This window comes from Nicotiana tabacum, chromosome 20 (assembly GCF_000715075.1).
Source record: "Nicotiana tabacum cultivar K326 chromosome 20, ASM71507v2, whole genome shotgun sequence".
Lineage (NCBI taxonomy): Eukaryota > Viridiplantae > Streptophyta > Magnoliopsida > Solanales > Solanaceae > Nicotiana > Nicotiana tabacum.
This window is the reverse complement of record NC_134099.1, coordinates 161,164,194-161,180,163: the sequence shown is the minus strand read 5'-3', so window position 1 is coordinate 161,180,163 and position 15,970 is coordinate 161,164,194. Positions and strand designations below refer to the sequence as shown.

Below are 15,970 nucleotides of genomic sequence, written 5' to 3'. Positions count from 1 at the left end.
GATTCAATTCCATTAGCTGTAATCTTTTTTAATTTTAAACTTTTTTTTGAACCATCTTAACGAAAATACTGCCTTCCCAACTAATCCCAAATATCACCACCCTATAGTAAGATTATCAATTATTATACTGCTCAAGTCATATTTGTATTGAAAATGACATCTAGATCAAACCAACCACTTTGAATAGGAAAAGGCATTGGAATAGTAACATGGGCGAAGCCTTTTTCCCTTTCTGGTCCATAATTGATAGTATAGTATATTTGGTTGTTGATAGAGAAACAAATCTCTGAAAGTAACTGGACTTAAAAAAAGAGACTATCTTTCTATGGATGCAAATTTTTGGCTTATTTCTGACTTCCATTAAAAATAAAAAATAAAAAATATTCTATACACTTTGCTTTACGTATCAAAGTGGGGCCAGTTAAAGTTCTAAAAATCATCATTCTTTTACTCTATAGGATGAGCAAGACAAATAAATACATTAATTTACATGACTAAATCTCTACAAGGATATATTGTTGAAAAAGTTTTTATCTTGTCAGAATAAGATATGATCTTAAAATAAGTTTGTAGCATGTTTATATTTTTCTTTGACAATATCTAAACTACTATAGTATTATCAAATCCCATCCACCACCTTGAGACAGCTAAAATCTTGAGATATTGCTTAGAGATAAAAAAGAATATTGATAATGATATTAATGCTTGAAAGTAAAAGATTTAGTTGGTGAAATCAAAATGATGGGCTGGCTATTCAATTTCACAGCCTGTTTCACCTCTATTTTCCTAACTATAGGCATTTGATATTCGAACTCCTGATTCGACTAATTCAAATTCGTGTAAAGTAAATTTATTAGAAGGGAAAAAACCTCTTTACTAGGAGATTTTATTTCCACGTTCGAAGTCAAATTTTTTGACTGAGTGCGAAAGAATTTCAACCATCACATTATACCTATGTTTTTTCTCACATGTCAAATCAAGTGTCATAGCAAACCAAATCCGAGAAAATTTGCTGTTTAAGTTGAAAGAAAAAGATATAAAGTGAATGGAAGGTATGATAAAAGGCATACATAAGTTACCCCTAAACTATTCACCAAATCCCTATTACACACTTTTTGGACACGAAAATTATCTTACACACTCAACCTTTTAATACACACCTCTTTTGTTACGTGGCTCGCGTGTGCTTAACAAGAAAAATCGAGCATGTAAAATTTGTAAAGATCTTTTGAAATCCATATTTTAGTGCCACATGCCAAATAATAGTAGTAATATTTTCCTTATTTCCATTTTTATCAAATTCAAAAAGCTGCCAAGCTACCCTTTTATCTCGGTCTTCCCCGACCTACCAGGACAACTGTCACAGGGGCGCTTTCAGTCCGCCGAAAATGTTGCCCGCTGTGTGGCAGTCAAGTCCCCACTTGACCTCAGTCTTACCCGATTTTCTTTCGCTTTCGAGGTTTAACACTTAGAATAAATTTAAGGCAACATGAAATAAATGAAGGCACACAGATTTACGGGAACCCTTTCCCAACCTTTTATAATATAACAATTACAAAGGAAATTCTCGAGTTTGGCAAGGTGCTGCCACCCTTGGCAGGCACCAACTCACAAAATGGCGACAAATGCACGAATCTGCCCTATAAAGGACCCCCGCCTAAGGCCGCTCGTGCTGTCACTCGTTTGGCAAGGCAATGACACATATTTTGCCATGCTCAAGCCATAAAATAGACAACTCTATGCCTATCTTTCAGACCATTTTCCTCCCTAGGTACTTAGCCCGTTTTTAAGGCTACTACCACACATATATATAGTGTAGTCAGCCCAAAAATGTTTCCTATGTTCAGTTGACATCCCCCAACTGATAGGACATGATCCCCATGATCAAAACGTGTGGAACATGATAGAACATGCTCCAAAAACGTGCATAGACTTAGCCTATAATCAGCAACTCTTGGACAAAGGCAGTTGTAACCGCCAACTGCATGGCATGTGCACATCACACTTGAAAACCACTCTATGTGCGCGTTTCTTGGCCAGCTGTTGTACACCCAAGGCTGGCTTTGCGCCCAGCCTTAGCCTTTGACACTGCTCCCGCTCAATGCCATCGCCACAGCTCGTCACCCCTGACTTAGTCGCACGCCTATCCGCTGCCACAGTAGCTTGTTCTTGTCAAGTCGCCCCTACTTGATCAAGTCTGCCCATTGTCAATGCTGATTTTAGCATCAAGTCACCAAGCCTTGATGTCCTTCCCTTTGCCAAGTCGTTTGCCCACAAGTAACTTAGGTGCCAACCCGCTCACCTAAGCCATGGCAACATCACATTGCCAATACCACTGCCTTGGCACTAAGCTGCCTCACTTTAGCGCCGAGGTCTTTCCCGTTTTGCCTTGTCAAGCTCCCATCCAGCCCGCCTAGTTCCGTCAAGGTCTTGGCCTTGCTTGTACGCAGCCTACTCTTGTTTTGGTGTAGTCCGTCACACCTTAACCCTCAAATACAAGTGTAGTCCGTCCCACTTGCCTTAGCAATAGTTTGTTGCCATCGACAACACCCCCACATTGTCTTGCATGTTGATTTTCCCCCGCACATAGGCCAATGGAAAGGCCATCATGCCAAAATCCTCGCCACTGCCGTGCCGCTTGCCGATCAGCTTTGTTAGGGGTCTAACAACAACCCCCCCCCCTCCGGTCTTCCCCAAACTCCCCTCCTATTTAGTTCTTCCTCTGCAATTTACAAAACCCACTAAAACTCATGTTAAAGAATTTAATAAAGGTACTGTAATTTTTCTTTAAATTGCCCTTCCAAACTTTTCGTGCTTCATTTTCAATCATTAAAACCCATATAAACATTTAATCTTTACATAACAATTTTTTGTATTTCATGAGAACGACTGAAATTATAAAATCCCCAACTCAATTTCGCCATATAAAGAAAGATTTGAGATTTTATTCGCACTGAAGTTGTTTAATTTATGAAAACGAAAATCTGACTTTGATTTGCTTTGTTTGGTTGTGTTACGAGACCTGAAAATGGAGAAAGAAAATGCGGAACAGAGGAGTTACAATTTTAGTTTCATCTCTTCCATTCTTGGTCTTGGGTTTGTTATAAAAACTGAATTTGCGTGAAGGTTAAGAAGCGACGACAATGGCTTTTTCCGGTGGTGTCAACGGTAGCGGAAGGCAAAAGAAGACGGAGATGTTGGAGGATTCTTTAAATTGGGGGTATAAAAGTAATTTTAAATATAATTTTTTTTAAAAAAATAATAATGACGCGTATCATCATCCTATTGGTGCGTGACATTACACATATTTTTTCTAAACTGGTCAAGAAAAAAGAGGTGTGTATTAGACACACTCTGAAAAGGTTGAGTGTGTAAGATAATTTTCGTGCTCCGAAAGTGTGTAATAGGAATTTGGTGCATAGTTTAGGGGGTAACTTATGTATTTTGCCTATTTCCCACATGTATTTAACACTTATCATATTTTATTGGATGTTATTTTATATCTTTGAATCATGTGGATAATCTAGGCAAGCCCTAAAAATATAGAATTAAATGAAGTGTTAGACTTAGTAGTAGATAGTTATAAATTTGGTGTTAATTGGAACACCCCCCCCCCCCCGCGCGCCAGCTCAAAAATTCAAAGTGAAGTAATATCATATTATCATAATGCCATAACTTGTACAATGATTAAAGCGCATAGTACAGTATTAAGAACTGCAGATTGCTCTGACATGATGAAGATGTTAAGTAACCCACCAACCCCTAAAGTAATAAAAGCATTAGCTTAATGCATTATAGCATATGATCCAAACATATGAAGAACATAAAGAATAAAATGTTCCAACATAATTAGTTACCCGGGTTCTCTTGGACTGATAAAAACTTACTCGTATCATGTGTTTACATCCGACAAAAAATATCGTATTAAGAGATAAAAACTTACAGAAATTTATGTTCAAATTCACACAAAAAATTAGTCAATGGCTCTCGTATTCCAAAAAGATTAAAACAAATTAAGACGGATAAAATATATATTATCACGTTATTCAATTACTTAACCATAATAAATATATATGATTGATATAAATATCTACAATTGGTTCTCAAACCCCCACCATCCAACCGAGTTAACTTTTAACCTTTCAAAGGAACATATAGGGCAAAATCCATCAATATTTCTCTTATTTGTGGACCCTAATTAATTGTTCGTTATGTCCGGAGTTAATCACGGTATGCCATGATTAAGCATCTTTTCACGAGTGACCAATTTACCTTTTTATTTTGGTCCAAAATAATTGTCCATTTATATAATAAAAAAAAATTTAATTTATTTTTTCAAAATTACCCTTATATAAGTATCATCATTTACTCCTCACATTTGAGAAGAGAAGAAGTAAGTGCTACTATAACTATGCTACAACATTTAATAAAGGGTAGTTTAGTTACACTAATTATTTTTATCTAGAATTTAGTATTTCCTTAATGGTGTGCCCAAAACAAATTGATCACTTATTGTGGAACGGAGTGAGTAGTTTTTCCCCTTGATTTTTACATGTTTGACATTATTAGAGTGATTTAACAACTTTTTTTCACCTATCTAGTTGACTTTATATTTAAGAAGATCCAATGTTTATTCATGGCTTTCTCTATCTCTCTTTTGTGCCAGAATCATTTCTACTACAATATATATTAGAAAATATGAGATTTGTTTGATTTTCCATTCGGTGTTCAGTGTTGGATCCCGAATAACTCGAATTCGCACCTCGTAAGGCCCATTAAAAAACAAAGAGCTCCCTACTATGATTTGTTTCATATCTAAGACTCCAATTCGAGACCTCTCTACTATGATTTGTTTCATATCTAAGACTCGAATTCCAGACCTCTGATTAAGAACGAAAATATGAGACCAACATATAAGATTTAACGGATGTAAAAAAAAGTGAAAAACCAAGTGTTGCTTGGATTAAGTGGACCTATGTCCTTTTAGATGATCGATAATGAACTCAATATATAGTACACATAATTTATGTGTATAGAAATAAATGTACATATGTGCCACAGAAAATAAAGAGAAAATTCAATATCATAAAGTCTCAATAAATTAGTGATTAAAAAAAATATCAGAATGGAAGGAACTATGGTTGATGGAAACTCAAGGTTAAACCAATAGGTTACATTGAACTATTTGACCCCTCAAATACACTTTCTTACTATAGCTACTATAAAATAATTTACAAGTGAATTGGATTTATCACACCCCATTTGGTGTGTGATATAGTCTCTCCAATTTAATAAAAATAATCCCATATGGGAAAAAAAATTGATAATCATCATGATTAGCCAAAGTAATCATTGAATAAATCAAGAATTGGAAGAGAGAAGTGATCTCTATCTCTTTCCTTTTTTGTCTTCTTTTTTCCTTCTTCTTGAATCAAAGAATTGCTTTGGAAAAAACTGCAAATTGTCTGTTTATGTGCAGAAGCATCTCTCATTTGAGGCCTCAAATGAATGAACAATTCTAGACTTTGGTCATAGGCTCATAGCTCAACCTTCATTTGTGCTGAGGATATATTGCCTACATTCAACAAAGCAAAGTATTAGATTTACACAATTATGTCACTTATCAGTTAACTAATTACATGTAAATCTTTATCAGCCACTACTGCTTGTATTAGCGCAGGTTATTTACAGCACACCCCATGAGGTGCGACCCTTCCCTGCAGTGGCGGAGACAGGATTTTCATCAAGAAGGTTAAAAAAAAAAGTTAAGAAATTAAAAGAGACTGTGTCCAATGGGAATTGAACCTGCACCTTACAAAAGATTTTGAACCTCCTTGACCACTGAGCTATACTTTTGGGCTATGTTACAGGGATTCAAAATATAAAATATAGAGGTACAAATCGGATTTTTCCTTATATGTATAGTGTAATTTTCGGCGAAGGGGGTTCGGGTGAACCCCCTTCCGCCCCCTAAATCCGCCCTGGTCCTGTCCTTACTCAATTGCCCGAAGACGATATATTTAATCAGGATCTGGCAGATACATAGGGTCAGGAAGATGATAATGATTATGACAACAATGCTAATGAGTCTGGAGATGACACTAACCTACTATGACGATTAGTATAACATATTTTTATGCGGTCAGTATATATAAGTTAAAATCCGTAAGAGTATACTAACCAGGAAGGTTCTGTCCCTGAATTTGGCCAAAACCCATCTGGATAACACTATGGAGATCATCCTCAAAGAATGTTGGAACCTAAAAAAGTTAAAATTTCCCATGTTAAGTGAAAAACTGGAATAATAAATTCTACAACATTATTACAGTTCCTAGCCCCAATTCTTGATTACCTGAGGAGTTTGTTCAACAAACTCTTCCATATGAGGCAATTGCATGATGTTTACATTTCTAGCCATATAGCCATTTGAACATTGCTGAGATTGGAATTCATATGGAAATGCTGCTGAGTTTTCTGATGGATGCATGTTATGATGTAACGATTCAGCGGATTGAAACATCTGAAGTTGACACAAAATATATGAACAATTATACCTAAGAGGTCAAAAACTCATGAACAATACTATGAGTAATTTGAATGACTTACATTCTTGGAGAGAAGAGATTCCGCGTTGAAGTCCATTCTTGGATTCATATTAGATAACTTCATTGAGAGGAACTACATCAAAATATACAAATATACAATTCAGCCATCTTGCTAAATGCTAATGTTTTACTCCCCATCATTTGGAATATATGTATTGCAATTTATGACTAATTTTTGAAAGATTTGAAAAATTAAGCTTGAAAATCTTTGCAAAAAGTTAATTTTTTTGGTCGAAAAAACAACAACAACAACAACAATCCCAATATAGTTTCACAAGTAGGGTCTGGGGACGGTAGTGTGTACGCAGACTTTATCCCAACCTTATGAAAGTAGAAAGACTGTTTCCGATAGGCTCTTGGCTCAAGAAATAATTCAAACAATTCTGAGCTTGCGAAATCGGTTTTTGAAAACTCTAAAACAAAGGCCACTTAAGAAAATTACCTCAACTTGACACTGAAGGGATTGCACATAGTTAATGATCTCATCAAGCATCACAGCTTTTCCAGTCACCTATTAAGAGAAAAAACAATAAACTTTCCATATTAGGATTCTGCATATTTTTCTCTTAAAATTATTAAAACAAGTAAAGAAGTATTCTCATAAGCAATTACTTTGTTGCAGCCAGGTACAAGATCTTGTAGAAACTTCATTCTTTCACCAATTTTCTCTCTTCTCACCTGTCCAATCAGAAAAATGAGTTAAAAAAAGAAGAAGAAACATTCTAACTAGAAATACACAAACAATTGAAGCCGAGGGTCTTTCACAGGATAGGGTTAAGGTTGCGTACATCTTACCCTACCCAGACCCCACAGGATTTGCTGTTTTTGTTATTTGAAACAAAAACAACAACATACCCAGTATATTCCCACAAGTGGGATCTGGGGAGGGTAGCATGTACGCAGTCCTTACCCTTACCCTGTGAAGGTAGAGATGCTATTTCCGAAAGATCCTCAGCTTAATACAATAAAATAAACTAAGAAATTAAGAAATTTAAAATACCCTTTCAGCTAGACTATGTGCATCTGTGGCCTGACCCCTTCTGGCTCTAACATGAATATAATCCTTTGGTGGCTCTGTAGTCTTTTGATTGTCTTTATTTTGTTCTTTTGCTTCTGCAACATCGGTATCACTTCCATTTTTTTCATCAGACTTGCTTCTTTTGGCACTTGATTCCAATATTTCTGTTGAAACCTGCATAGAATTAAGTAACATCTATTTCAGTTTTTCAATTATGTATCACAAAGAAGGAGCTTTGGCGTAACTGGTAAAGTTCCTGCTATGTGACCAGGAGGTTACGGGCTTGAGCCGTGGAAAAAACCTCTTGCAGAAATGCAAGGTAAGGCCGTGTACGATAGACCCTTGTGGTCCGGCACTTCCCTGGACCCCGCACATAGCGGGAGCTTACTGCACCGGACTGCCCAATTATAGATCACAAAGAGTTTAAGTTCTATGCACTAACCGTTCAGAAAAATGTTTATATATAATCACGTAACCTATAATTACAGGTAAATCTCTACGACAAGCATTAATCAGTAACTCGATAAAAATGATAATTAATCCGCTATCACAAGTTAAAATTCAGTGATAGTGTAAAAAAATTTTAAACTGTCAATGTCAATGCATATAACTTAAATCAAATTAAATTAGGAATTGCAAATCCAAGAACTTAGAGAAAAAGATAGAGTTAATCACATTGACATTCTTGGCATTGGTTTCTTTAGCTTTCTTCTTTGGAACTGATTTCCTCTTCTTGGAATTGGCATCATTTCCAAGTGGGATTTGTTCAGATACTGAAGAATTCTCCATTGACTCTCCAAATTCAGATTCTTTGAATTCTTGAACACCCAATTGAGATCCAGAAACATTAATACACTTACTACTTGAAACTCTTGAAAGTTTCCCACTTTCCAAATTTGGAACATTTCTATTAACAAACTCAGAATCAACAGAAAAATGTGCCAAATTAGTACTATTTGACATATGATTTACACCAAGAAGTTGCAAATTCCCATTGATTTGATGATCAAAATTGGAAAGATTGAGTCTTGGAGGAGAATTCAATGGAGTAGTATAACAAGAATTATTAGTACTATTAACATAAGAGTTTGGTGAAATTTCACCAGAATTACAAATATTTCCCAGTTTACCAATTAACTCTCTCAACACAAAATTGTTACCACTACTATTACTAGGCATGATATTAGATGTAACAGGAGAAGACACAATTGAACTTAATGTAGATTCAAAAGGATCATTTTCCCAACTGGGATTGTAAAAAGAATTCAACTCATTCATTGTGTTGACATTATTCAAGAACATGTTTTTCTCGTCCATTTAATACATGTGAGATACTAAAATTCAGTGAAAAACCAAGAAAACAGAACCCCAGAAAACGTAATGGGAAAATGAAGACTACGAAAGAATTTAGTGTAGTACTAAATTTGGAAGAAATAAGGTAAGAAGAAAAGGAAAGAAGAGAGGCTGAAATCAGAACCAAAAAAGAAAGGTGATTATGACTTTGCTATTTGAATTCACTGAAATAAAGAGGAATTGAGATGGTTATGATCAGGGGAAAGGAAAGGAAAGCAGAGAGAAAAATGTAGGAAACTGGAAAGGAAGCAAGATGAGAAGATAAAGAAAGTGAAATGTCTGTTTGACCTTTTTTTAATTAAGAATGATTTCTTGAAATTATGAGTTTAACCTCGGGAAGGGTAGCCGAGGTAATTGGTAAAAGTATTCGGGAGGTCATGAGTTCTAGTCGTGAAAACAATATATTATAGAAATGTAGGGTAACATCGCATACAATAAAACTTTATGTCCCGGCCTTTCCCCGAACCCTGTGCATGTCAAAAATTTAGTGCACCGAACAGTCCTTTTATATGAGTTAAGCTTCTATCTATTGACATGTAAAAATAGTTGTACAATCATTATTTAAAAAAATATAATGACATGTAAAAATACTTTATAATTTTATGAAGGTTGTTTCTCTAGCTATGGTTATCTTTATTATTTTTTCCGTCGATACTTTTCTTTTCGTTAGTATTTTAATCTTAGTCTTTTTACTTTTTATTTTATTTTTTAAACATGTTATGACAACACTTTACTTAAGCCAAGGGTCTATCGGAAATATTCTTTCCATCTTAAACGAGGTAGGGGTAAAACCTTTATATACTCCCACCATGCCCAAACTCTGCTCGTGGGATCACACTGAGTGTAATATAATTGTAGTGACCTTAGAATGTAAATAATGTGAAACTCCATGATAAACATTACTTCCTCCGTTCCAATTTATCTGAACCTGTTTGATTGGGCACAGAATTTAAGAAAAAATAAAGACTTTTGGAATTTGTGCTAAACAAGTCAAAAAGTGTCACGACCCTGGTTCGCCCTCCGTGAACCATTGTGACGCCAGCTAGTCTCTACGACTAGGTAAGCCTAATCCGCGGAAGAAAAATCAAAATTTGCGGAAATAAAATAATTTAAAACAGAAATAAAGTAGTAACAGTGTTTAAATGTGCCGCTCGGCTCACACCATATTTAACTTTCAATACCAATACATAAATCCAAGACCCAAAAACCCACGAATCACAAGCTATGATCAATACTACATAGCTCTAACTTCAGAATGTCTAATAAGAACGAAAAAATACAGAAGGGCTAAATACTAAAAGTAGGAATAGAAAGGGACTTCTTGGTCTGCGAACGCGGCAGATGTACCTCGAAGTCTCTAGAGCAGTCGCCTCCTCAAGGATGATAGGTCTGAGTAGCGGTACCTGGATCTGCACATGAAAAACATGTGCATAAGAGACATGAGTACATCACAACGGTACCCAGTAAGTGCCAAGCCTAACCTTAGTTGAGTAGTGACGAGGAAGGTTAGAGCCCTACTGAGATTAAATAAATATAAAGATGACAGGATAAGATAATCAGTACAATTGAGAATCTACAGTAAGAATCTACACAGGATAATAAGAGTACAATAACGGTAACAGAGATGAAGGCAAACCACAAGGAAGTACCACTTATAACAAGGATGATAACCAGGGATCTCTTAGTATCCTCAATATATGCTAGGGATTTCTTGGTATCCCGAGGATCTCTTGGTATCCTCAATATATGCTAGGGATCTCTCGGTATCCCGAGGATCTCTTGGTATCCCGAGGATCTCTTGGTATCCCGAGGATCTCTTGGTATCCTCAATATACGTGTCAGGGATCTCTTGGTATCCCGCACCTCAGTTCAGATCATAAATACGTACAGGGGATCTCCCAGGATGTCGTCCCGTAGTCCCAAAGTAAAAACACACAGCAGCAATACAAGAATACCCATTAAACTAAATTTCGTACCAAGTAAATAGTTAATTCTAGTCTAACATGCTTCACGTAATGCAATTAAGGCAGTTTAAGTAAATAGGCAATTAAGTCAACTAAACATGCTTTTCTAAACTAGCAACATGCTAAATTCACAAGTAGAATAAAACAGGAAAAAGAACTCAATTGAAATACTTAAGGAAAAATCGGATTTTCAACAATTAGCTCAAGTACGCGCTCGTCACCTCACGTACAAGGCATTTCAATTATCAAATATATCATATCTTAAGGGGATCCCTCACACAAGATTAGACAAGTCACTTACCTCGAACCGGCTCAAAAATCAACCCGAAACCACACTCTTGCCACGAGTACTCGACTCCAAATGGCCCAAATCTATTCAATTTAATTGCATAATATAAATAACACTTCAAGTAACTGATTCTACAATTAAGTTCTAAGCTAATACGCGAAATTATGTAAAATGACCAAAACGTCCCTCGGGCCCACGTCTCAGAATCGGGTAAAATTTATATTTTCAGAAACCTCGCACTCTCACGAGTTTCAATCATATCAAGAGTACCAAAATTGAACCTCAATTTGTCCCTCAAATCATCACTCAAAAGTCTCCAATTATACAAGCCCTAATCCCCCAATTACCACTGATTTTTCTTAATTTTTTTTCATGCTTAAATTGATAAAAATCACTCCAATAACGAGTTTAGGGACCAAAGACCTTACCCCCAATGAACTCCTCTGAAAATCCTCTTGAAAAGTGCTCCTCAAGCTTCTTCCCGTTTTGAAAAGATGAAAAATGGCTAAATTTCGCGAAGGCAAAAATTTATATGTTCTGCCCAGCAATTTTCGCAGTTGCGGTCCTGCGGTCCCGCTTCTGCGGAGCCTAGGTCGCATCTGCGACTTTCACTTAAAGACCCATTTCCGCATCTGGGGTTACCCTTCCGTAGGTGCGGTACCGCTTCTGCGGTGAACTACCCGCATCTACGGTTCCTGAAGAGATGAGCAAATACCGCTTCTACGGTCTCCAACTCGTAGATGCGGTTCCGCTTTTGCAAAAAATCTCCCACATCTGCGGAACCTGTTGACCTCCCTCAATTTCGCTTCTGCGGTCTGTTAACCACTTTTGCGGTGCCGCACCTGCGAAACCCAAACCGCAGGTGTGGTTATGACAGAACCAGCAGCTGAAGCTGAAACTTAAATTCCAAAATCTTTCTGTCAACCATCCGAAAGCATCCCGAGGCCTCCGGGACCTCAACCAAAGGCACCAACAAGTCACAAATCGCTACCCAAACTTGTACCAATCCTTAAAACTCTTAAAACAACATCGAAACCTCGAATTAACCATGGATTTAAGCCTAAGAACTCCAAAATTCTCAAAATACACTTTTGATCAAAAAGTCTACCAAACCTCGTCCGAATGACCTAAAATTTTGCACACACGTCACACTCAAAACTACGAAGCTACTCCAACTTCCGGAATTCCATTCCGACCCTCAGATCAAAATCTCACTATCAGACCGGAAACTTTAAAAATTCAACTTTTGGCATTCCAAGCCTAAATTAGCTACGGACCTCCAAAACATAATCCGATCGCGCTCCTAAGACCGAAATCACCCAACGGAGCTAACAGAACTATCAGATTTCCATTCCGAGGCCGTCTTCATACTGTTCCAACTACAACTAACTTTCCAACACTTAAGCTCTCATTTAAGGACTAAGTGTCTCAAAACTCTCCGAAACTCAAAATCGAACATCTCGGTAATCAAATAGCAGAAATAAACCCGGAAAAAGCAGTTAATAAGAGATCAGGGCGTAAATCTTAAGACGACTGGCCGGGTCGTCACAAAAAGGGGCTCAGAGTATTTTTGCGGTTATAAAAGCTTCTCATTAAGGGTAGAATTGTAAGTTTAAGCTCAATTATTACCAAATTTAGAAAGTGGTCATTCTTTTTGAAACAGACCAAAAAGGAAATAGATTCATATAAACTGGAACGGCCTTTATTTATTTGTGGACCACACATTTCTAATTTTTTTTCTTCATTGTTTTGCAAATATACATACATATGTAACGTGCCTATATATACTACAATATCTCAGCCAGAAAACACCGTAAAAACCGGTGGCGGTGCGGGGGTTATGGGTGGCAGGGTGGTGTGTCTTTAGATTGTCGGAACTTTAATGTCAAACTAGTTGATGTCTCGTTTGTTAGAAGTGATGACAAAAAAAAAAAGTTCATATAATTTGACTAATAAGAATAACAATACTATGTTAGGCCCTTCTTTTTAATTTTATATAATCCTTTGGTATTTGAAATTTACTGGTTAATTCAAATTCACAATAAGTAAGGCCAGTAAAAAGGGGAAACACTCCCTAATATGATAAGATATTTTATATTTTTAGACGAACTCGAGACCTAAGATTAAGGTAGATATTCCCACCTTACTCCTTCGCAGTAGGCCTTCTTTAATTCTCAGAGTTAACATCCTTTTTATTTTTTATTTCTTTACGACAGTAATGTTCGAACTAGCTTGTGTGTATTTCAGTTAATGTCATTAGATATTTGTTATTTCTCAGTAATACAGTTATCAGGTAACTCTGCCTATTAATGCTTGGATAAATGAGTAAATATTGCCTAGTATTTTTTACGTCACTGAAATTTGACCGGAAACCTCAAAAGGGAAAAAATCAGAAGTAGTCATATTTAAAGCTGATAATTGAAAAATAGTCATAGCTTCAAAAGTAATTAAAATTTAGCAACTTTTTCATGTAAAGATATAATCTGAACAAAAATACCCTTAAGAATCCGGAAAAATTCCAGCATAATATGCAGGAGTTCGAATTTTTTACATATGAGATTTCAGTATAATATGCTGAAATTTCATAATGTGCTAGAGTTCAACATATTATACTGTAAGTTTATAAGCAGGAGCTGTATAATCTGGCACATTATGCTGACACTTTCCATGTTTCAACAAAATAATGGCTATTTGTCAATGACTTTGCACACACTGACTATTTTTTAATTACCAGATCGAAAACTGGCTAACTCGTGCCATTTTCACCATGATTTTGTCTGACTTTATTGACTACTAGGCGAAACAATAAAAAATAAAAAGAGATCTTTTGGGTGGAGTCCCGAACCTAATTATGGTCTTTTTGGACAAGTATAACATAAATATGTGTAAAAAAAGAGTGATCATTCTATATATAACGTACTTTATACCGCGCTATACTTTAATGGTGTTTTAGCCGTTAAAGTATAGCGCCGTAAATAACCGCGCTATAGTTGATGTTAGCATTTTCATGCATAGCGCTTTAAAATTGCACTATAAAGTATAGCGCGGTATAATACCGCGTTATATATAGAATGGTAACTTTTTTTACATATATTTATGTCACACTTGTCCATAAAAATCACAATTGGGTTCCGGACTCCTTTTGGGTGTGGAGTTTCTGCGAAATAGGATTGTGGTGGTTAGTACATACTGGCAAACAACCCTGTTACACTGGCACTGTTTTGTCTATGGTGGATACCATCAATGATTAATGGCCAGATTAAAAGGTTAAAAAAGGAACTATTTTTCCTGGTTATTTCTTTTAAAAAGGATCTATTTAATTAATTAAAGAAAGGGAGAAACAACGGCGTGGTTTAATTTAAATAATCAAGTGTAACATGGAGAAAAGTGGAGATCACAAATAAACAAAAACTCCTTAGATAATTATACATTTTCCTCACCATTTTGTAGTCATTAATTGTTACTTGGTTTTCAAAATTTATACTGTAAGAAGTAAAAGCATATACATAAATTGATAATTCAGGATTTTCGTAATTGAGTTTTGCTGCTCCACTGTAGGGAGCTTTAGGACAACAGGAAAATTATTTTCTTGACTCACGGGTTCGAACCGTAAAATCAGCAATTGATGCTTGCATTAAGATATGCTACCTACATCATACCCCTTGGGATCAGTGGGGAGCCTGAATTTTCACTAAGGGATATCAAAATATTAAAAAATAGATACACTGAAAAGTTTAGGGGCCTCAACGTACAATATATATACATAAAATAGAAAAAATTATCTAGCAATACAATGTAATTTTCTGGCGAAGGGGTGTCGATTGACATCCCTTAATGAATATAGCTCCGCCACTGCTTGGGATACAACCCTTCCCAAACCCTGCATAAATATAGAATTCTTCGTACACCGGACTACCATATTTTCAGTTTTGCATCTCACTCTATACTCAATGAAATGATAGTGTCAGAGAGTAGTTAATCATTATTCAAAGTTGGTTCGCCAAGCAGTAAAAGGACTAAATTGAATAACATATCTTTTAGTTTGAAAAATTAGTTGTGTTTTGTTGAATGAAAAAGAAATTACTAAGGGGAGACAAAATTGTAGAATATATGAGTAGAAGACAACAATAGAGTCGTTATGTCTCGATCGATCCTTTTCTCGTTCTATCTCAATTATTGCTATATTAAATATGCATATATTTTTCTTAATTATTCATTTTGAAATTGTACAGAGTAATGGCCACATGCCTGAGGTATAATTCTTCCTTTATGTTTTTCTTTTTCTTTTTTCCTTGCCGTATAAATGTATGAAAATGATTTAGTTATTTTAAGTTTTATTTCATGCAATTTTGTACAAACTCTGTAAATTAAATTTGAAGAATTGGGAATTACTATACGATATAAAATACAAAATTTAGAAAAAATATACTACAAGATAACTAAGATAAAATCTTTTGAAATAATTCAATAAAAGCGAAGACAATATACAAAATTTCCACTAAACATCCAGGATGTCACCTTCAATCAAAGCTTGGAAGGAATCATTTTGAATATAAATTAATGATTAAAGGAAGATAGATTTGTTTAAATGATTTAATTAATTCAAATTCAGACAGGACTGTCAGAAGTTATTAGATTTTTTATTGCAATAAATTTATTTTAAGGCATATCATTTCAGTAATCAATTGCCGACTTCTTTTGCTTCTACACCAAGAGGGAAATAAACAAATTAATGAAAAAC

At 35.6% G+C, this 15,970-nt stretch overlaps 1 protein-coding gene across 1 annotated transcript; it reads right to left on the bottom strand.

Moving 5' to 3' along the window:
* Positions 1 to 5,123: 5,123 nt before the first annotated feature.
* On the bottom strand, positions 5,124 to 9,237 carry LOC107792094 (transcription factor bHLH62-like). The gene is made up of 8 exons (XM_016614282.2): positions 8,299 to 9,237; positions 7,606 to 7,797; positions 7,218 to 7,283; positions 7,048 to 7,116; positions 6,607 to 6,678; positions 6,353 to 6,520; positions 6,182 to 6,260; positions 5,124 to 5,575 (listed from the first exon to the last, which is right to left on the bottom strand). The coding sequence occupies exons 1-8, from the start codon at positions 8,938 to 8,940 to the stop codon at positions 5,538 to 5,540; spliced, it is 1,326 nt and encodes a 441-aa protein (XP_016469768.1). The 5' UTR covers positions 8,941 to 9,237; the 3' UTR covers positions 5,124 to 5,537.
* Positions 9,238 to 15,970: the final 6,733 nt, after the last annotated feature.

Bases quoted from the DNA above. Each gene is read 5' to 3' on its own strand.
- LOC107792094 (XM_016614282.2), bottom strand. From the start codon at position 8,940: ATGGACGAGAAAAACATGTTCTTGAATAATGTCAACACAATGAATGAG. The intron at 6,679-7,047 runs GTAATTTTCTTA...ATTTTGATGTAG, and splicing joins CCCTTCAGTGTCAAGTTGAG to TTCCTCTCAATGAAGTTATC. The intron at 6,261-6,352 runs GTAATCAAGAAT...TAACTTTTTTAG, and splicing joins TTGTTGAACAAACTCCTCAG to GTTCCAACATTCTTTGAGGA.